The sequence below is a fragment of the Leucoraja erinacea genome, chromosome 16, assembly GCF_028641065.1.
Source record: "Leucoraja erinacea ecotype New England chromosome 16, Leri_hhj_1, whole genome shotgun sequence".
In the NCBI taxonomy this organism is placed as follows: Eukaryota; Metazoa; Chordata; class Chondrichthyes; order Rajiformes; family Rajidae; genus Leucoraja; species Leucoraja erinaceus.
In genome coordinates this window covers 6,015,637-6,037,424 of record NC_073392.1, presented here as the reverse complement: position 1 = coordinate 6,037,424, position 21,788 = coordinate 6,015,637, and the positions used below count along the sequence as shown (strand labels likewise).

Genomic DNA, 21,788 nt, shown 5'->3' with positions numbered 1-21,788 from the left:
TGCCAGGGGTTATGGGGAGAAGGCAGGAGAATGGGGTTAGGAGGGAATGATGGATCAGCCACAATTGAATGGCAGAGTAGACTTGATGGGCCGAATGGCCTAATTCTACTCCAATCACACGACCTTATGACTTTTCTTTTTAAAAAAGAATGGCTTAAGAGTAAACTTTGAACTCACCATAATGTGCTTGGAAGGCCTGGGGCTTTACAACTTGATTACAATAATTACACATCACCAGATAAAAGTCATCGTGTGCTGGGCAGTGACCAAATATTGGCATATCTGTGTAAAAAAAGACAAACAAGATTCAATTACAGCTTTTATCAAGTCTATTATATTTCACATCATATTCAAAAATGAAATCCTTCAGCACTAGTTCAGATTGGTTTAGAGATACAGCGTGGAAACAGGCCCTTCGGCCCACCGTGTCCGCGCCGACCAGCGATCCCCGCACACTAACACTACCCTACACACACCAGGGACAGTTTACACATACACCGAGCCATTTAACATACAAACCTGTGTGTCTTTGCAGTGGGAGGAAACCGAAGATCTCGGAGAAACCCCACGCGGTCACGGGGGAGAACGTACAAACTCCGTAGAGACAGCGCCCGTGGTCGGGATCGAATGCGGGTCACTGTGCGATGCAAGGCAGCAACTCTACCGCTGCGCCACCGTGCCACCCGTTAAATTAGATTAGAGCTTTTCACAAATCTATTAAATTTCACACCATATTCAAACATTACATCCTTCAGCGTTAAAAGTATATTTTGTATTTTTAAACTAGCACACATCATAGTTACGGGCTGTCCTCAGGAACTACAGGACTGCTGAAGATCCACTGTGCCGGAGAAACTCGGCGGGTCAGGCAGCATCTTTGGAGGGAATGGATCTGTGACGTTTCGGGACAGGATCCTTCTTCAGACTGATTGTAGTGTTGGGGGGGGGGGGGGGGGGGGGGCAGATAGGTGGATACAGGCAGATAGGTGGAGAAGTGGTGGAGGGAGGACAAAGTCTGACAAGTGATAGGTGAATACAGGCAGATGCAGATAGGTGGATACAGGCAGATAGGTGGATACAGGCAGATAGGTGGATACAGGCAGGCTTCCAGTTAGAGAAGTCAACGTCATACCGCTGGGGTGTAAACTTCCCAAACGAAATTTAAGGTGCTGTTCCTCCCACCCAGCTTAATGCCACAGCGGTATCAACGTTGATTTCTCTAACTGCACATAGCCCTTGCTTTCCCTCTCCTTCCCCTCCGCTGCCCAGTTCTCCCACTGTCTCCGCCCACTTTCCGTCTTTGTCCCGCCCCCTCCCCCCCCGTCTGAAGAAGGGTCTCGACCCGAAACATCACCCATTCCTTCTCTCCATAGATGCTGCCTCACCTGCTGAGTTACCCCTGCATTTTGTGTCTGCCTTCGATTTTATCCAGCATCTGCAGTTCTTTCTTACACATTCAGACTGGAGGACATGGGTTTAAGTTTAGAGGTGCACGGTTTAAAGTGGGTGGCGAGAGGCAAGTTTTACATAAATATATCATCATCGGTGGGTCACGCGGAACGAGTATGACTTCCCTCTCATGGAGGACGCCTGTGCGTGACCTTGTTGAACGTGGGGAGACTGGTGCACAGACAGCCATCCCATGGTCCTTGACAGATCTGGGTTAGGATCCAGTGGCATGGAGTCCAAGACGACCGGAGACCCTTTTCTGCTGCGGCCTTCATCCGCCTTCCCAGCCGTTGTGACGCTCCACTAAAGTACACGTACACACACACACTGCGTGGAGGCAGAGGCAGATATGTTAGGCAATGGATAAGGGGGAATGGAACGATATTGATCATATGCAGGCAGATGAAGATTACTTGACAGACACAAAAAGCTGGAGTAACTCACTGGGTCAGGCAGCATCAAGGGAGAAAAGGTGACCTTTGTAGGTCGCGACCCTTCTTCACACTGAGAGACAGGGGAATGGGAAACAAGAGATATAGGCGGTGACATAGAGATATAGAATAAATAAATGAATGAAAGATATGTACAGTAACAATGATCAAGGCAAGGTAGAACCCACAATGATCCATTGTTGGCTGTGGGCTGGGTGATAATGAGTTACACAGATTAGTTGATTCGGGCCAGCACGGGTAGTGTGGGCCAAAAGGCCTCTCCCCGTGCTGCACATTTTATGTGTTCTACATTTACAGTTGGTCTAATTCAGGCCAACTTTAAGCTTCACTTCCGGCAATGGACTGTTAATAGAAACAGCACTTAAATGGCAGTCCAACAAGCTAATCTTTTAATCCCCAAGCACCTGCTGTAGTAGAAGCATACCCTTTATTTCCCATTATGTCATTCCCAAATTTAATTACACCAATAGCCGTCAGCCTTCACTGCCGAGGCCCCCACTGTCTAAATTTAGTCTTTTTTCCTTCTTCAAGATGCTCCTTAAATATTTAGAACCATAGACATTTGTTCAGCTGCTGTATAAATACTGCTAAGCATCAATTTTCTATTGGGCAGTCACGGTGGCACAGCGGTAGAGTTGCTGCATTACAGCGAAAATGCAGCGCCAGAGATCCGGGTTCGATCCCGACTACGGGGTGCTGTCTGTATGGAGTTTGTACGTTCCCCCCGTGATCTGTGTGGGGTTTCTCCGAGATCTTCGGTTTCCTCCCACACTCCAAAGACGTACAGGTTTGCAGGTTGATAAAAATGTAAAATTGTCCAAGTTGGCGATATGCAGAGTACTGCCCTGCCGACTACAAAATTCAGAAGGTATTTCTTAAATTGGTGAGCACGGTGGCGCAGCGGTAGAGTTGCTGCCTTACAGCGCTTACAGTGTCAGAGACCCAGCTTCGATCCTGGCCTTCGGTGCTGTCTGTACGGAGTTTGCACGTTCTCCCCGTGACCTGCGTGGGTTTTCCCCAGTTGCTCCGGTTTCCTCCCACACTCCGAAGCCATACAGGCTTGTAGGTTAATTGGCTTGGTATAATCGTAAAAAATATCCCTAGCGCGTGTAAGATGGAGTTTCTGTGTGAGGATAGCAGGTCTGTGCAGGCTAGGTGGGCCGAAGGGCCCGTTTCCACGCAGTGTTTCAAAAATGAAACTACGATGTTCAGTATATATAAATTCTATAAAGCTGTGTGATGCTCGTGTAAAGCATCTTTTTATTTAAAAAAAGGAAAAAAAATCAATAAAAGGGAAAGGTCTATTAGGGACAAATTGGGAACCTATTTATACATAAAGATGACAGAACGGTTCTTGATTAATAATTTGGACCAGGCTGTTAGAGAGAGAGAGAGAGCGAGGATAGATTTTGATGTTAACTAATGAAATGTTGATGGAATAAACACACACATGAGAATGGATTGTGATTTAGCATCTTTAAAAATAAAATGGCCACTTACTGGGCTGTTTAGAAGGGGACGGGAAGAAAAAAAGGTTGAATATTCCCCCCCCCCCCCCCCCCCCCCCCTTCCCCCTCCCCCCCCTCCCCCAACCCTCCTGGGTCACAGACTCTGTGCCGAGGGCTGGAAGATCATCAACACTGCGCCATTGTTTAATCAAAGATCAGCTCGCCGGTCTGAAGGAGAACTGGGTTGGGAGGGAGAGATAGATCAGCCACGATTGAATGGCGGAGTAGACTTGATGGGCCGAATGGTGTCATTATACTCCTATTCCTCATGATCTTATGACAGCATCTCAGGCAAGAAGAAAAAGGGTCTCCACCCAAAAATGTCCCCTATATATAAATAAAAAGAGAGAGAGTCAAGGACACTGAGCAGGAACTGTTTTACAAGCTAGGCTGTATTTGACTAATGACTGGATATCCGAGGTGACAATTTTACGACATTAGCTCATTTACCATGGTGAATGTGGGATTTTAGCTGGGGATTTCACACTTAGGCTGTTCTGCAAAGGGAGATCATTTAAGATTGAACACATGACGATGACAAACCTAAAATTCAAAACTGTCTCAGTTGTAGGAAATAAAAGCTGAAACCTGACGGACTGCAAGACAGTTTCCTGTGGAGTTCCCTGGAGCTCTCCCAACCTTTGATGACGTGCCACAAAAAAAAGAGACAATGATTTAAGACTTCATTGTAGTGGCCATAATTTTGCAGTTTTCAGACGGGCAAAGTGATGGAGGGTTGGAAGTGGCATGAAATGATCTGACGTAGGTCCCAGCTTCAATGTCTCCAGTCCATTCCTTCCCCAGATGCTGCAAGATTGATGAGTTCCTCTAGCACTGCGATTTAAAATGGTTAGGTCGGCAGACAGCAATTCATATCCAAATGCAAAAAGGATACTTTATCGGTTCAGTTTAGCTCGATGCAATCATGTATTGTCTTTCCGCTGACTGGGGAGCTTGCAACAAAGAGCTTTTCGCTGCACCACGGTACACATGACAATAGACTACACTACACTATTATGGAGGAACCAAGGAATTCTGGACTGCACATTGACACCTTGCCCCTAGTATGCAAAAGGTGGATGTGAAAATGGGACAAACATGGATGATCCTTGTTCGATATCTGGCATGGACTCACACAAGGTCACAAGTTATATGAGTAGAATTAGGCCATTCGGCCCATCGTGTCTATTCAATCATGGCTGATCCCGGTCTCCCAATCCCATTTCCCTGCCTTCTCCCCAAACACTTGACCCCCGCTCTAATCAAGAATTTGTCTACCTCTGCCTTAAAAATATCCACCGACATGGCCTCCACAGCCCTCTGTGGCGATGAGTTCCAGAGATTAACTACCCTTGGACTAAAGAAGTTCCTCCTCACCTAAAAGAGCATCCTTTCATTCTGAGGCTATGATCTCTGGTCCTAGACTCTCCTATCTACCTATCTCCACTCTATCTATGCCTTTCATTATTCTGTAAGTTTCAACGAGGTTCCACCCTCAACCTTTTAAACTCCAGCGAGTAGAGGCCCAGCGCTGGCAAATGCTCAATGGGCTGAAGGGCCTGTTTCCATGCTGTACTCTGGATACTTTCAAGAGAGAGTTAGATAGGGCTCTTAAAGATAGCGGAGTCAGGGGATATAGGGAGAAGGCAGGAGTGGGGTACCGATTGGGGATGATCACATTGAATGGCGTTGCTGGCTCGAAGGGCCGAATGGCCTACTCCTGCACCTATTGTCTACTCCGATAATCTGGCCCTCCTGGGTTTTTGATGATGCTGGAGTGTCGGGTTTCGTGGATGATTGAACACATTGCTATTAATACAGCGAGCAGTGCTGGCCCAGTTGGAAGGGAGCACAGGAAGCCTCACCTGCTGAGGCAGAGGCTGAACCTGATGAAGGTTTCAGAGTAGATATGCAGCAGATCATCGGAATGTTACTGCACCCGGTATTCAGGGCCTGGAGAGGCTTAGCATTCACTTTTCATCACCAGAGGAGACGTCTGTTTATTTATGTATTTATTTATTCTTAGCCAGCGACTCGGGTTAAAATATCCCCGCCATACAAATAACTACACGGTTCACATCACCCATGAATCAACACTAAAGGTACAATGTAGATCATTTAACACCACTGAACAACTACCACCCTCTAGAGGCACACGTGGCATTGCAAGTCAAGATTCAAGAGTGCTTCATTGACATATGTCAAGAGTCAAGTCAAGAGTTTTATTGTCATGTGTCCCAGATAGGACAATGAAATTCTTGCTTGCTGCAGCACAACAGAATATGTAAACATAATTCAGCACAAGAGATAAAAGTTCAGTGTGTCTATATAACCATAGACAATATATATATAATATATACACAATAAATAAACAGGTAAAGTACAATAGTAATGGGGGTACCGATTGGGGATGATCACATTGAATGGCGGTGCTGGCTCGAAGGGCTGTAATTGTTATATGGTTAGTAATAATACTGTTATTGTTCAGAGCTTGTTTGATGTCTTGTTTAATAGCCTGATGGCTGTGGTGAAGAGGCTGTTCCTGAACCCGGATGTTCCAGATTTCAAGCTCCTGTACCTTCTTCCCAATGGCAACAGAGAGATGAGTGTGTGGCCAGGATGGTGTGAGTCTTTGATGATGCTGGCAGCCTTTTTGGGGCAGCGACTGCGATAGATCCCTTCGATGGCGGGGAGGTCAGAGCCGGTGATGGACTGGGCAGTGGTCACAACTTTCTGCATCCTTTTCCGCTCCTGGACGTTCAAGTTGCCGAACCAAGCCACGATGCAACCGGTCAGCATGCTCTCTACTGGGCACCTGTAGAAGTTCGAGAGAGTCCTCCTTGACATGCCGACTCTCCGTAATCTTCTCAGGAAGTAGAGGCGCTGATGTGCCTTCTTTACAATTGCATCAGTGTTCTGGGACCAGAAATGATCTTCGGAGATATGCACGCCCAGGGATTGACCTTTTGACCATTGATATAAACGGGATTGTCCCAGATAGAATGCATTCACAATGACAGCATCATACATTTGCGAACCATTATATCTCCACAATATTGGATCGTGGCTTGTTAAATAAAACCTTCAAATTGAGATGTTTTTAGTTTAGTTTAGAGATACAGCACAGAAACAGGCCCTTCAGCCCACTGAGTCTGCACCGATTATCCTGTAGAGAAACACTATCCTGCACACTAGGGACAATTTACAAACCTACATGTCTTTGTAGTGTGAGAGGAAACCAGGTCACCCGGAGAAAACCCACGCAGTTACAGGGAGAAAGCACAAACTCTGTACAGACAGCACCCATAGTTAGGGTCAAACCCGGGTCTCTGGCGCTGTGAGGCAGTGATTCTACTGCTGCGCCACCCCATTGCTTCAAATTATATTTGTTCATCGATATTTAAATCTGTAGCCTCATTTTGCTCTGGTATTTTATTTCATTCACATGTTTAAACTGTAATGTTTTATTATTAATGTCTAATGTTTTATGTGTCATTCATAATTATTACTGTGTGTCATGTAGTTACCTTGCGAGCCTCCGGAGCACCAAGGCAAATTCCTTGTATGTGTACATACTTGGCCAATAAACTTATCCATTCATTCAAATACACTGAATAGTTTTATGAAACTACTATCTCAACTGGCTAGCTTAAAACAAGTGCATTGGTCTGTATGGTGGTGCAGCTGGTACAGCAGCTTCCTCGCAGAGCCCGAGATCCAGGTTCGATCCTGACCATGGGTGCTGTCTGTTACTTTCCCCAAGTTACTCACAAATTCTCCCGAGTTTTCCCCTTTGAGTCAAACTCGGAGAATGTCCGTAGAGAGTCCGTAGATATATCGTAGCGGCTCGTTATGTCTGCCGTAGGTACTCGGGACGTTTTTTTTCAGCATGGCAAAAAGGTCCACGAGTAGAAAGATAGTCACAAAAATCTCGATTTTTAAAAAAGATATACTTTTTTTTTTAAAAGGTCCTTTAAACTCGGCAGAGGACTCGGGAAAGTGGCACAGGCCATTAACCGAGATTCATTCATTCATACATTCTCCCTGGGATCACGTGAGTTTTCTCCCTTTTCCTCCCACACCCCAAAGACGTGCGGGATTGTAGACATTGGCCCGTGTAAAATTGCTCCTTGTGTGTAGGGAGTGGACGAGAAAGTGGGACAACATAGAACTAGTGTGAACGGGTGTATGGATGGCCCACCGTCGACCCGTCGGCCCTGGTTGACACGGATAGTTGCGAGGGTCAAAAGAAAAAAAAAAGGAGGCAGGAGTCAAATAACAGAGGTCAAGTGAATCCCTTGATCATAGGAGATATAGACGAGGGAAATCAGGGGGGCAAAATGGATGAGAGATAACCTTGGCAGACATGGTAACGGTGAATCTCAAGATCTTTAGACTCACACCATGGAAACAGGCATTGTGGTCCATCGAGTCCATGCTGACCAGCGATCACTAGCACTATCCTACAACTAGGGACAATTTACAAAAGCTAATTAACCTGCAAGTCTTTGGAAGGTGGGAGGAAACCGGAGCACCCAGAAGAAACCAATGCAGTCACAGGGATAAGATACAGGTACTAACTGCGTATAGTCAGCACTAATAGTTGGGATCAACACGGGGCCCTGGCACTGTCGAGCTTAACAAATAAATCCTCAGAAACAAGACATCGCAACATTGACTGTGGAACATGTCCAGCTCTAATCCTCCAGGTATACGACTGGACACAGGCTTCTAAATATAAGACAATCTCCATCAATGCCCCCTGCCTCCTTTTACCAAGGCTATTTTGGCTCCAAATTTGCCACCATTATCCTAACCTTTAGGACCAATGACCCATGTGCGTTCTTCAACGCCAATTCATCTACAAACCTCAAAGTTCAAAATAAACAGTTTAGAAACTTAGACCTACAAGAGGGAAATAAACTAGTGTGTCGGCACGGTGGCGCAGCGGTAGAGTTGCTGCCTGACAGCGCCAGAGACGCCGGTTCAATCCCGACTACGGGTGCTGTCCGTACGGAGTTTGTACGTTCTCACAGTGGCCGCGTGGGCTTTCTCCGGGCCATCCGGTTTCCTCCCGCTCTCCACAGACGTGCAGATTTGCAGGTTAATTGGCTTTGGTAGAAATTGTAAATTGTCCCCCAGTGTGTGTAGACTAGTGCCAGTGTGCGGGGATCGCTGATCTGCGCAGACACGGTGGACCACGGGGCCAGTTTCCGCAACGTATCTCCAAACTAAACCACTCAGATAAATCCTGGTTAATGAATAAGTAGGATTGATATTTGTAGAAGGGTGTCGCATAATATTCAACACACCTTGCTTCCATTTGTAAATTTAAAGATGGGGTGAACTTGATTCTTGTATCGCAGGTAAATGAAACCTCTGACATGCACGCAATCTTGGATGATTTCTTTTTAGGATTTCATTGTGAAAGTAACAGGAACTGAAATAATTTATTAAGGGAGGAAATGGTTGAGATCCAACACTAATGCCATTGTAAATATCCAATGGATTACAGAGAACCTGGGTTACAACTAGATGATCGAAAGGCAATTTTTCTTACGATAAAAAGGAATTAATGTCACAACCCGTCAGTGTAGGTTTCACCTCGGTGGTGGGAACCTGTTGGCGCGTCATTAACAAGGCCCTTGAAGTTCACGATGATAGGAGACGGTCACAACTCCATCAGGAAACACATCATGCCCGACATATCAGGAAGTCACTGGACGATGGATCGGTAAAGTTCAGACGGCACTTATCAAAAAAGAGCATTATTTTCCCCTAAAGTGTCACTGGATAATTTGAGCAAAAAGCAGTAATTCACTATCCATGCCTGATCGGTTGTAAATTGACTACAGAGATAATTGCCAGCATTATTATTATGGCATTATTCATGCCATCGTTGCGAGCATTATTTTTAATTCCATTATTGGCAGAATTATTGATTGCTTAATATTATTATGCCATTATTCCCAGCATTATTCATTATAATTCATTACCATTAGAGCCAGCACTATTACCATTATATAGCCAGCATTATTACCATTATAGCCAGCATTATTACCATTATAGCCAGCATTAATTTACATTATAGCCAGCATTAATTTACATTATAGCCAGCATTAATTTACATTATAGCCAGCATTATTTACATTATAGCCAGCATTATTACCATTATAGCCAGCATTATTACCATTATAGACAGCATTATTTTCATTATATAGCCAGCATTATTACCATTATAGCCAGCATTATTACCAGCATTATATTCTTATAGCCAGCATTATTTTCCCCTAAAGTGTCACAAAAGTCTGAGCAAGAAAACAACCCCTTGCTCCCCATGTCTGATGGGTTGCAAGTTTGCTACAGACAGCAGGGTAACTGCCAACATTCTTTCCCCAGGTATGGGGAGCCCCAGTGTTCTGTCAAACTGTCTAAATCATGTCATGAGGAATAGAAATAGAATTAGGCCATTCGGCCCATCAAGTCTACTCTGCCATTCAATCATGGCTGATCTATCTCTCCCTCCTAACCCCATTCTCCTGCCTTCTCCCCATAACCTCTTGACACCTGTACTAATCAAGAATCTATCTATCTCTCTCTGCCTTAAATATATCCACCGATGCCTTTACAGCCTTCTGCAGCAAGGAATTCCAGATTCACCACCCTCTGACTGAAGAAATTTCTCTTCGTCTTCCTAAAAGAACATCTTTTAATTCTGAGGCTACGAGCCCTAGTTCTAGACTCTCCCAGTAGTGGAAACATCCTCTCCACATCCCCTCTATCCAAGCCTTTCAATATTCTGTATGTTTCAATGAGGGCCCCCCCTCATTCTTCTAAACTCCTGGGAATACAGGCCCAGTGCCGACAAACGCTCAACATAGGTTAACCTACTCATTCCTGGGATCATTCTTGTAAACCTCCTCTGGACCCTCACCAGAGCCAGCACATTCTTCTTCAGATATGCTGCCCAAAATAGCTCACAATATTCTAAATGCGGCCTTACCAGCGCCTTATAGACCCTCAGCATGACATCCCTGTTTTTGTATACAAGCCCTCCTGAAATAAATTGCAGCATCTATTCCGATGCTCAGCTCATATTATTGAATTATGATTGAGTCAAAGATACAGCATTGAAACAGGATCTTCAGCCCGCATAGTCCACAACAAAATCAGGGTATTTGTCCGTTACATTCTCGATGGGAGATCTGGGACCTTTGTGAATATGTTTGTGGCCAATACCTCCCATCAGCCAAGTAGAACATTTTATTACCAAGGTACTTAACCTTGCACTTCCAGGTTTAGTCGTGAAGTCACACAGCGTGGGGAAAAGATTGTTAAGGGCTTGGACACACTAGAGGCAGGAAACATGTTCCCGATGTTGGGGGAGTCCAGAACCAAGGGCCACAGTTTAGGAATAAGGAGTAAACCATTTAGAACGGAGACGAGGAAACACTTTTTCTCACAGAGAGTGGTCAGTCTGTGGAATTCTCTGCCTCAGAGGGTGGTGAAGGCAGGTTCTCTGGATACTTTCAAGAGAGAGCTAGATAGGGCTCTTAAAGATAGTGGAGTCAGGGGATATGGGGAGAAGGCGGGAACGGGGTACTGATTGGGGATGATCAGCCATGATTACATTGAATGGCGGTGCAGGCTCGAAGGGCCAAATGGCCTACTCCTGCTCCTATTGTCTATTGAAAAAGTCATTTTGAGTCTGTCTGAAGAAGGATCGCCTACCCATCCCCACCACAGACGCTGCCCCTGGCCCGCTGAGCTCCTCCAGCGTTGGCGTTTTGCTTGCTCATCACTAGACGTTCGATGGGAGTCGGATCAATCTTTACCTTCACACCCGTGCACTGCAAACCTCAGGTCAGAGACCTGGATACCCGACATTCACGCATCTAGTGATAGATGCAACACAAGGTTGGGCTTCAATGTGTTTCACACGCAACCACTTGGCTTTCTGCCAGTGATGGCTGGCATTTGAAGTGCCAAATTGATAGAACGCCCTTGAAAGAAAGACTGAATACAAGCAAGTAGACACAAAATGCTGGAGTAACTCAGCGGGACAGGCAGCATCTCTGGAATGCCCGACGTTTCGGGTCACGGCACTTCTTCAGAGGGTCACGGCCCAAAACATCACCCGTTCCTTCTCTCCAGAGATGCTGCCTGTCCCGCTGAGTTACTCCAGCATTTTGCGTCTACCTTCGATTTCAACTAGCATCTGTAGTTCTTTCTTACACAAGTAGTTTTGGTAAACACAAAGTGCTGGAGTAACTCAGCGGGACAGGCAGCATCTCTGGAGAGAAGGAATGGGTGATGTTTCGGGTGGAGACACTTCTTCAGACGGAATAAAATACTCCAGCATTTTGTTAATCTTCAGTGTAAGCCAGCATGTGCAGTTCCTCCCTGCACGGGCAAGTAGCTTGGTTCATTTGAAGAGTTTACATCATCTTTATTTATTTATTAAAATCTGCTATTTACAAACATTTAAAAAATTCACAATTAGTTTACTTCGTCATTTTCTGTTCGAATGCTTGAAACATGTTTAAGGTCACCGATAACAGAGAAGGTTTAAGGTCACAGAGAATTTAAAAATAGTTCAGGGACCTTGATGCAGTTACAAGCTGTCAAAAGTTTCCCCGTCATCCCAACTTTCACATCCACACCAGGGGCCAACTCCAACTGACAAACCCGCACGCCTTTGGGATGTGGGAGGAAACCGGAGCACCTGGTGGCGGCCCCACAGGGAGAACGTGCAAACTCCACACAACACAAGAGGCCAGGATCAAACCCGGGGTCTCTGGCGCTGTGAGGCAGTGACTCTACTGGAGGTAGAACAAAAGTGCTGGAGAAACTCAGCGGGTGCAGCAGCATCTAGGGAGCGAAGGGAATAGGCGACGTTTCGGGCTGGATCCAGGCAGGCCGGGACGAGAGAGTGAGGCTGATGATTTGCGTAACACACTCTCACTTTAATCCAAGCCAAGCGCAAGTCATGACTTCAGGACCCGTATCTCCCAACTGGGTGAAGCAAGATCACCAGGGGAGTGCGTGCAGCTGAGAGGAAGCGCACCGCAGAAGCGCGGAGGAAACGCGCCGCGCGCAAGACTCGAGCCGCTTTAACTTCTACTGCAGCGCCCACCCAACTGTGTCCCGTACGCGGGCCACCCTTCCCGGCACGGATCGGTCTCACCGATCACCTCCAGACCCACAAACAAACACACTGAAGTCATGGTCTTAGAAACATAGAAAACAGGTGCAGCAGGAGGCCATTCGGCCCTTCGAGCCAGCACCGCAATTCGTTGATCATGGCTGATCGTCCCCTATCAATAACCCGTGCCCGCCTTCTCCCCATATCCCTCGATTCCACCAGCCCCTAGAACTCTATCTAACTCTCTCTTAAATCCATCCAGTGACTTGGCCTCCACTGCCCTCTGTGGCAGGGAATTCTACAAATTCACAACTCTCTGGGTGAAAACGTTTTTTCTCACCTCAGTCTTAAATGGCCTCCCCTTTATTCTAAGACTGTGGCCCCTGGTTCTGGACTCGCCCAACATTGGGAACATTTTTCCTGCATCTAGCCTGTCCAGTCCTTTTATAATGTTATATGTTTCTATAAGATGCCCCTCTCATCCTTCTAAACTCCAGTGAATACAAGCCTAGTCTTTTCAATCTTTCCTCATGGTCTTCATCGATTACGAAAGATGGACAACAACGTCAGCGATTCCACTCGGCCGGCCAAAGGTCACTACCTCCAACTACAGAACACTTCCATACATAGGACATCTCCCATCTCCATCCACACATCTGACAACATGGCAACATTACAAATCTCAAATTGCAGCACTGGGTTTCCAAGTCCCGGGATAATTAAAGGAATGAAACTGATGAGACTGAAAGATTCTCCCACACAGGCAGTGCGTATTCAATTGATGCTGATCTGGGAAAGGACAACAAACATACCATCAAATGTAATCTTCACAAGTGATTACATTCAGCAAGAGCGCTATAATCACTCTACAAAATAAAGTACAGGGAAGAGACATGAAATCAAGTCAATCAATAAACAAGCAAATAGATTATAATACAATATTTATATATTGCCGCTGCCTCACATTAAGTTATCATTTGGTACATTTCCTGCCACAATCTCTCAGATATTGACCCATAAATCAAAATAATAATGACAGCAACATTGTCAAGAGTTCACCATCATTACTCTATGCAAAGGCTGCATGATCTTTGCACATCTACAGTTTAATGTCCACTATATAAGTGCTAATATAAATAAAAATTACTTACTTACATCCTGAAACTACTGCAGGCAATATAGTGGGCGGCACGGTGGCACAATGGTAGAGCTGCTACCTCACAGTGCCAGAGACGCAGGTTCGATCCCGACTACGGGTGCTGTCTGTACAGTTTGTACGCGTGATGGGACCCCTTGTGACCGCGTGGGTTTCCGCCAGGTACTCCGGTTTTCTCCCGCATCCCAAAGACGTGCAGGGTTAATAGATTTATGTAAATTGCCCCCAGTGTGTAGGATGCAAAGATACATAAACGATAGGTGGAGGAGGAGGAGGCCATTCGGCCCTTCCAGCCAGCACCGCCATTCAATGCGATCATGGCTGATCATCCACAATCAGTACCCCGTTCCTTACCTTCTCCCCATATCCCTTGATTCTGCTCGCCCCAAGAACTCTATCAAACTCTCTTATGAATGTGATGGGATAACATAGAACTCCTGTGAAAGGGTCAGCATGGACTCGGTGGGCCGAAGTGCCTGTTGCCATGCAGTATTTCTAAACTAAACCCCTGTGTTACAAAGGGAAGGCGACTGTATGCCCTGTAGTATTTGATATTTCCACCCTGGGAACGAGGTTCCGACTGTCACTGTCCCTGCTGCCATTTTATTGGAACTCATTCCTTGGATCTTGTCAAATTGTCCATACCCCCCCCCAATGTTGTTGGTGCTTAAATAAACTCAATAACAGTTTTGAATTGCATTACACGCATTATTGAACAATTTCAATTGCAATAAATGTATTTTAAACCAGCAGTCCACGTCTAATAAACGCCATACTCGGAAACTGCAGAATGCTAGACCCATTTATATTAAAGAAGATTCCTAATGGAGAATATAATTTGAAGAGATCTATTACCAGGTTTATTCAAAAATCAGACCTTTTTTTAATTTTCTGGCAAACTTACACAATTGTGTAAACAAGGGAGATGGTCGCAGGGAGAATGAAGCTCGAGAAATATTTCAAGAGTCAAGAGAGTTTTATTGTTATGTGTCCCAGATAGGACAATGAAATTCTTGCTTGCTGCAGCACAACAGAATATGTAAACATAATACATAACGGGAGATAAAAGTTCAGTGTGTTTATAGACCATAGATACACAATAAATAGACAGATAGAGTGCAATAGGTTGTTATTGTTCAGAGCTTGTTTGATGTCATGTTTAATACGCTGATGGCTGTGGGAAAGAAGCTGTTCCTGAACCTGGATGTTACAGATTTCAAGCTCCTGTACCTTCTTCCCGATGGTAATGGTGAGATGAGTGTGTGGGCAGGATGGTGTGGGTCTTTGATGATGTTGGCAGCCTTTTTGAGGCAGCGACTGCGATAGATCCCTTCGATGTTGGGGAGGTCAGAGCCGGTGATGGACTGGGCATGCAACTTGGATGAAAGATTATAAAATGACTAGGTAGTTTAGTGTAGTTTATTGTCACGCGTACCGAGGTACAAGTGAAGGGCTTTTGTTGCGTGCTATCCAGTCAGTGGAAAGACAATACATGGTTACAATCGAGCTATTTACAGTGCATAGATGCATGATAAGGGAACAACGTTTAGTGCAAGGTAAAGAGCAAAGATCCTATAGCGGAGCAAGATAGATCACTCGACGAAAAAGACGTAGTACGGTCACGGGCAGATTCATGAGTAATTTTCAGCCCCATTTCCGTAACCGGCTTCAGTCTCCACACCAAAGATCCCACAGGATACTAGTGCGGAGACGGAAGCCGGTTACGGAAACATCCTCGTAAAAATAAAAGTTATTTGGGAAAAATCTTCTCCTCGTTTTCAGAATTATAATTTATGAACACAAACTGTTCCCCCGCAACGTTGATTACACTGTGAGTCGGGTTACTGAAATGGATGATAAAAAGGCCCACGTTCCGCTCCGTTGCGTACTACACGTCAGCCCATTGCATTTAGAAGCAGTGGTCTATCTTGGTAGAGTGATCTATAGGATCTTTGCAGGAGATTAGAAAGAATGTTAGGATGGAAGAGAAATAATGAATTCGAAAGGACTTTAGTTTGGAGATACAGCGCAGAAACAGGCCCTTGTACCCACCAAGTCCATGCAGACTAGCGATCACCCCATCCTACACACTAGGGACTATTTACAATTTTTCCCGAAGCTAATTAACCTACAAACCTGTACACCTTTAGAGTTTGGCAACTCCGCTAAGGAGCAATGTATGTTTTATAGGAAAAAAAGGCTAGAAAATGGATTTGGACTTCCGGCACAAAGAATTAACTGCATCTGTACTGTACCAGCTTTGGGGGAAAACGTGTAATTTTAACAACGAGATAAATAACTGGCACTTTGATAATGCTAATAAACTTGTTTTTGTAGATACCCTGTTAATTGAAAAATAGAAGCAGTTAAGATACCATTTGTGCAGTAAACATACAAAGGATGTTTCCACTCGTGGCAGCGTCTAGGATCACAAGTCATAGCCACCGATTTAAAGGGCGTTCCTTTAGGAAGGAGATCAGGAGGAATTTCTTTATTCAGACAGTGGTGAATCTGTGGAATTCATTGCTACAGAAGGCTGTGGAGGCCAAGTTAATGGATAAATATAGCTAGAGTCTTGATTAGTACATGTCAGGGTTTATGGGGAGAAGGCAGGTGAATGGGGTTCGGATGGAGAGATAGATCAGCAATGATTGAATGGCGGAGTGGACAATGGGCCAAATGGCCTAATTCTGCTCCTATCACTTATGACCTTAACACAAGTTCCAAACCACAGTGAAGTCACTGGATTGGTCCCATTTTATCATTCAAGAAATTGTCTTGAACCCTAATCTAATACCTCTAGTTTCCCACACTCTGCTGACTCTCAATCTGAAGAAGGGTCTCAACCCAAACGTCACCTATTCCTTTGCTCCAGAGATGCTGCCTGACCATTTGGGTTACCCCAGCATATTGTTCAATGTCAATGTTTTTTTCGGTAGATAATTTATATGTGCCTAAGATGTACAAAGTTGCCCAAGATCTGTAATTGACCTATGAAAGTAAAGTTCTTCAAAGCACTAGAACTAAGATGATACTTTTAGTAGATAACCCTTTTCAACAAGTTATTCCAATACTAAAGGCAGCGCCTGTTATCGTCAGAGTCATAAGGCATGGAAACAGGCCCTTTGGCCCAACTTGCCCATGTCCCATGTACACTAGTCCAACCTGCCTGCGTTTGGCCCGTATCCCTCTAATCATGCACCTGTCCAAATGTTTCTTAAACATTGCGATAGTGTCATCCGCAAACGTGGAGATATTACATTTAATTCCTTCGTCTAAATCGTTAATATATTGTAAATATTGTAAAGTCGGGAATGGGAACGGATCTGCCGGCTCCGGCCGGGCCAGAGTTCCAGAGTTCCAGCAACCGGGGGGGGGGGGGGGCAAATTCAACCCCCTCCGATCGGGCACGGAAGTCCCAATGTGGTCGAGATCGGCTGCTTCACCCGGCCTAGACGCCACATTGTCAGCGGGGACTTCCAGAGGGGAGTTGAAGTGCGCTCTCGTAAATCTGCTCCGGATTGAAGGAGTTTCTGGAAAATTGGTGTTGGACCTGGATCAGGAAGAACGCTAGAGGTACGCAGCTGACACGAGGAACGTAATACTGGCTCCGGAAACGTATTACAGAAATATAACGCACAACCGTACGATTTAGGGAATACCTAGGAATTAACTGATGTAATATAAGCATACATTTAAGGCCCTGTCCCACTTTCCCGAGTTACTCACGAATTCTCCCGAGTTTTCCCCTTGATCCAAACTCGGAGAATGTCCGTAGGAGTCCATAGCGAGTCTATAGATATTTCGTAGCAGCTCGTAACGCCAGCCGTAGGTACTCGGGGAATCAGGCAAGTCGGGACGTTTTTTCAGCATGTTGAAAAATGGCCACGAGTAAAAAAATAGCCCCGAGTACCTACAGCTGGCATCTCCGAGTTTGAATCAAGGGGAAAACTCGGGAGAATTTGTGAATAACTCAGGAAAGTGGGACAGGGCCTTTATACTTCATAAGAAACCAGGTACATAATAGATAGCCACCTCCCCCAACACCTCATCTTATGATAAGTTTTAAACTATTGATTGAATGCTTGCAAAACTTGCTCCCACCAGAAGCTCAATTAGTCAAAACTCAAACGCTCATGCAGCCTAAAGATGCTCTGATCATCCCCCACATCATCCCAATCTTGGCGAATATCATCCGGAATAAAAATCATACTTCCGTGAAGCATTTGCAATCAAAGTTTTAAACCTCCCTATTTAGCTGACGACATACACCAAAATCTATTGGCTCTTGCATCTTATTCTACTCAAAGTTGAGGTGTTTTAACATCCAGAACAAATTGCGCGACCCAAAACGTCACCCACTCCGCATCTCCAGAGATGCTGAGTTACTGCAGCATTTTGTGTCAATCTTTTAAGGGGCTGTCCCACTTGGGCGACCTAATTGGCGAGTTTAGAAGAGTTTGAAAAAAAAAATGACATTTTGAAGACCTCCTTCAACTATGTTGAAGACCAGCTTCGACTAGCCACGACTAACTCCGGGAAAATTGTACACCGAATAGTGGAGAGTGAAGACGACTTCCTTCGATCTCTTTCGACCTCCCTTCGACTATGATGAAGGCTATCTACGACTACCCTCGATTACCTTCGACTAACATGCCGACCTACTACGACTAAACCTACGAGTAAAAAAAGTATCGATTTTTTCCATGCCGACCTTTTTTTACTCGCGGGCATTTTTTAACATATTGAAAAAAACGTCGCGACCTAGCTGAGGCCTCGAGTACACGGGGACCACTCTCGAGCATGAAGGAGAGTTACAAAGACCTCCTATGACCTCGTGTCGACCACGCTGCGAGTACGAGTCGAGGGCAAACCCGCCAGAACTTGTGGATTAGGTCGCCCAAGTGGGACAACTCTTTTACATGTTGCCTGTAATTCCATCAATGCCCTTTGGTCCCCAATTTGCCAAAAGCATTAGCTTTCACTTTCATCTTTACAACTTAAAAGAGTTCCAATAATTTTCCTTTTCAACTAGTAAATCTTTAAAGCATCCTACAAATCCAAGGGCTAGCCCGGGTTTCTGCCAAATGAATACCCAAGTAGAAAAATTTGTGCCGCCTGCAAATCGATCCCAAAGACGTTTTAATCTTCATTGATGTGGTCACTGGAAATATGGTTTCATAATTATAATGTTGTTAGGAAATGGCGCAACCCTATCCTTGCATCTTGTTACAAAAACAGAAGGCCAATAATGAGAAGGTACTTTACTTGTTCCTGAAACTTAAATTTGAGAGTCACTGGTTAGTTCCTCTTCCGTTTTCTAATCGTACAACAAAATGACAGTAAACACAGAAAATGGTTTTGAAACTCAATAATACTCATTTGCCCAGATATTCAAAATAAACTCTCAAGTCTTCGGCCAAAAATCACAAGGTCATTCGTGATAGGAACAGATTTAGGTCATTCGGCCCATCAAATCTACTCCACCATTCAATCATAGCTGATCTATTTCTCTCTCTCTCTCCCCACACCACATTCTCCTGCCTTCTCACCATAACCGACACCCGTACTAATCAAAAATCTACCTACCTATGGAGAGAAGGCAGATACGGGATACTGAGTCGGATGATCATTTCGTCATGATAATGCATTTCGTTGTCTCTGTACTGTACACTGACAATGACAATTAAAATTGAATCTGAATCTGAATCTGAGTCGGATGATCAGCCATGATCATATTGAATGGTGGTGCAGGCTCGAAGGGCCGAATGGCCTACTCCTGCACTTATTTTCTATGTTTCTATGTTTCCTCTGCCTTAAAAATGACCACTGACTTGGCCTCCACAGAAATTCCACAGATACTAAAGACATTTCTCCTCATCTCCTTCCTAAAAGAACGTTCTTTAATTATGAGGCTATGAACACTAGTCCAAGACTCTCCCACTAATGGGAACATCCTCTCTGTATCCACTCTATCCAAGCCTTTCACTATTCTGTATGTTTCAATGTTTCTTCTAAATTCTTCTAAACTCCAGCAAGTACAGGCCCAGTGCTGCCAAACGCTCATCATAGGCTAACCCACTTATTTTTGGGATCATTCTTGTACATCTCCTCTGGACCCTCTCCAGAGCCAGCACATCCTTCCTCAGATATGGTGCCCAGAATTGCTCACAATACTCCAAATGCGGCCTTACCAGCCCCTTATAGAGCCTCAGCATTACATCCCTGTTTTTGTATACAACCCCTCTTGAAATAAATGCCAGTTTGCTTTCTTTACTACTTACAGTAAGATAATCAAAACTTCTTTCACATGTTCAACTGTTTGCCTTTGAACCCTAAAGCTTGCATTGGTAGCAAGAACACACCCAAACTCACTCCCGCTTCAATCTAGACTTCCCAAATTAGAATTTACGTCTAAAATAATTTTCAGCAGAATTATTCATCACACCTGTATTAAAACCATATGCAACGCCATTCATTTCAAATTGTAAGTTTATAGATACAAGGCAGCACAGTGGCACTGCGGTAGAGTTGCTGCCTTACAGCACTTACAACGCCAGAGACCCGGGTTCGATCCTGACTACGGGTGGTGTCTCTAGTTTGTACGTTCTCCCCGTGACTGCGTGGGATTTCTCCAAGATCTTCAGTTTCCTCCCACACTCCAAAGACGTACAGGTTTGTAAGTTCATTGGCTAGGTATCAATGTAAATTGTTCCTGGTGTGTGTGGGTTAGGAGTTAGTGTGCGGGGATCGCTGGTCAACACGGACTCTGCGGGGTTAAAGGGCCGTGTTTCCGCGCTATATCTCTAAACTAAAACTGCAGCTCTTGCATTTCCACTTCCACTACTGTGGCCCGTCTTAGTGCCAACACTTCCACCCAAACAGCAACTAAATGTATCCTATCTCATCGATTCAGATTCATGAAATCGATCCAATACTCTTCCTGTTATAGATTGACAGAAATTGTTTGAAAAAAATGTAACATCAGAGATAAATTCACAATTATACTCATCAGTCAATCCATATACAACAGTATATAGGGCGGCACGGGGCCAGAGTTACTGCCTTACAGCACCAGAGACCCGGGTGCGATCCCAACTGCTGATGCTGCCAGCATGGAGCATGTACATTCTTCCAGTGAACTGCGTGGGTTTACTTGGGGATGTCGGGTTTCCTCCCACACTCCCAAAAATGCAGAGGTTTGTAGGTTAACTGGCTTTGATAAAATTGCAAATTGTCCGTAGCGTGCGTAGAGTAGCGTTAGCGTGCGGTGATCGGTGGGCGGCACGGACATGGTGGGTCGAGAGGCCTGTTTCCGCGCTGCATCTCTAAACTAAATGTTGCACATTCATTTGTAAACTCTGACCCACTTCTAATAGATCCATGCTGAATGTCCCCAAGTGTTCCCGCTTATATCTCTTTCTGATTTCATTCCTCTGCAACATCAACAGTCCTTCACTAAAAATACCCCATCACAACCGGTATTTATTTCTGAACAGTGCAGGACATCTTCTGCCCAATTTAGATTGCTACTGAAGGAATGTCCACAAACAAAATAAAGTCGTGCAGCCTTCAAGTTTGTGAATATCCTTCATGACAAATCCAATTCAGTTTAGTTTATCGTCACGTTTTCCGAGGTTCAGTGAAAAGTCTTTTGTTGTGTGCTAACCAGTCTGCAAAAAATGACAATACATGATTACAAAGCCCTGACATCAGTCTGAAGGGCCTCGACCCGAATCGTCACCCATTCCTTCTCTCCAGAGATGCTGCCTGTCCCGCTGAGTTACCCCAGCATTGTGCGTCTACCACATGATTACAATCGATCTATTTATAGTGTATATAGATACATGATAAGGGAATAATGTTTAGTGCAAGGAAAAGCCAGCAAAGTCCAATCAAGATAGAGACAAAATGCTGGAGTGACTCAGTGGGACAGGCAGAGGGACAGGTTCTGGAGAGAAGGAATGTGTGACGTTTCGGGTCGAGACAATAGACAATAGGTGCAGGAGTAGGCCATTCAGCCCTTCGAGCCAGCACCGCCATTCAATGTGATCATGGCTGATCATCCACAATCAGTA

At 44.9% G+C, this 21,788-nt stretch overlaps 1 protein-coding gene across 1 annotated transcript in view; it reads right to left on the bottom strand.

Annotated features, from left to right (window-relative positions):
- The window catches only part of LOC129704492 (ataxin-7), a 67,170-nt gene that overhangs the window by 24,918 nt on the left and 20,464 nt on the right, over positions 1-21,788 (bottom strand). Inside the window, exon 3 of the mRNA XM_055647603.1 lies at positions 178-282. Coding sequence (XP_055503578.1) covers positions 178-282 — 105 coding nt within the window. The remainder of the gene's footprint in view (positions 1-177; positions 283-21,788) is intronic.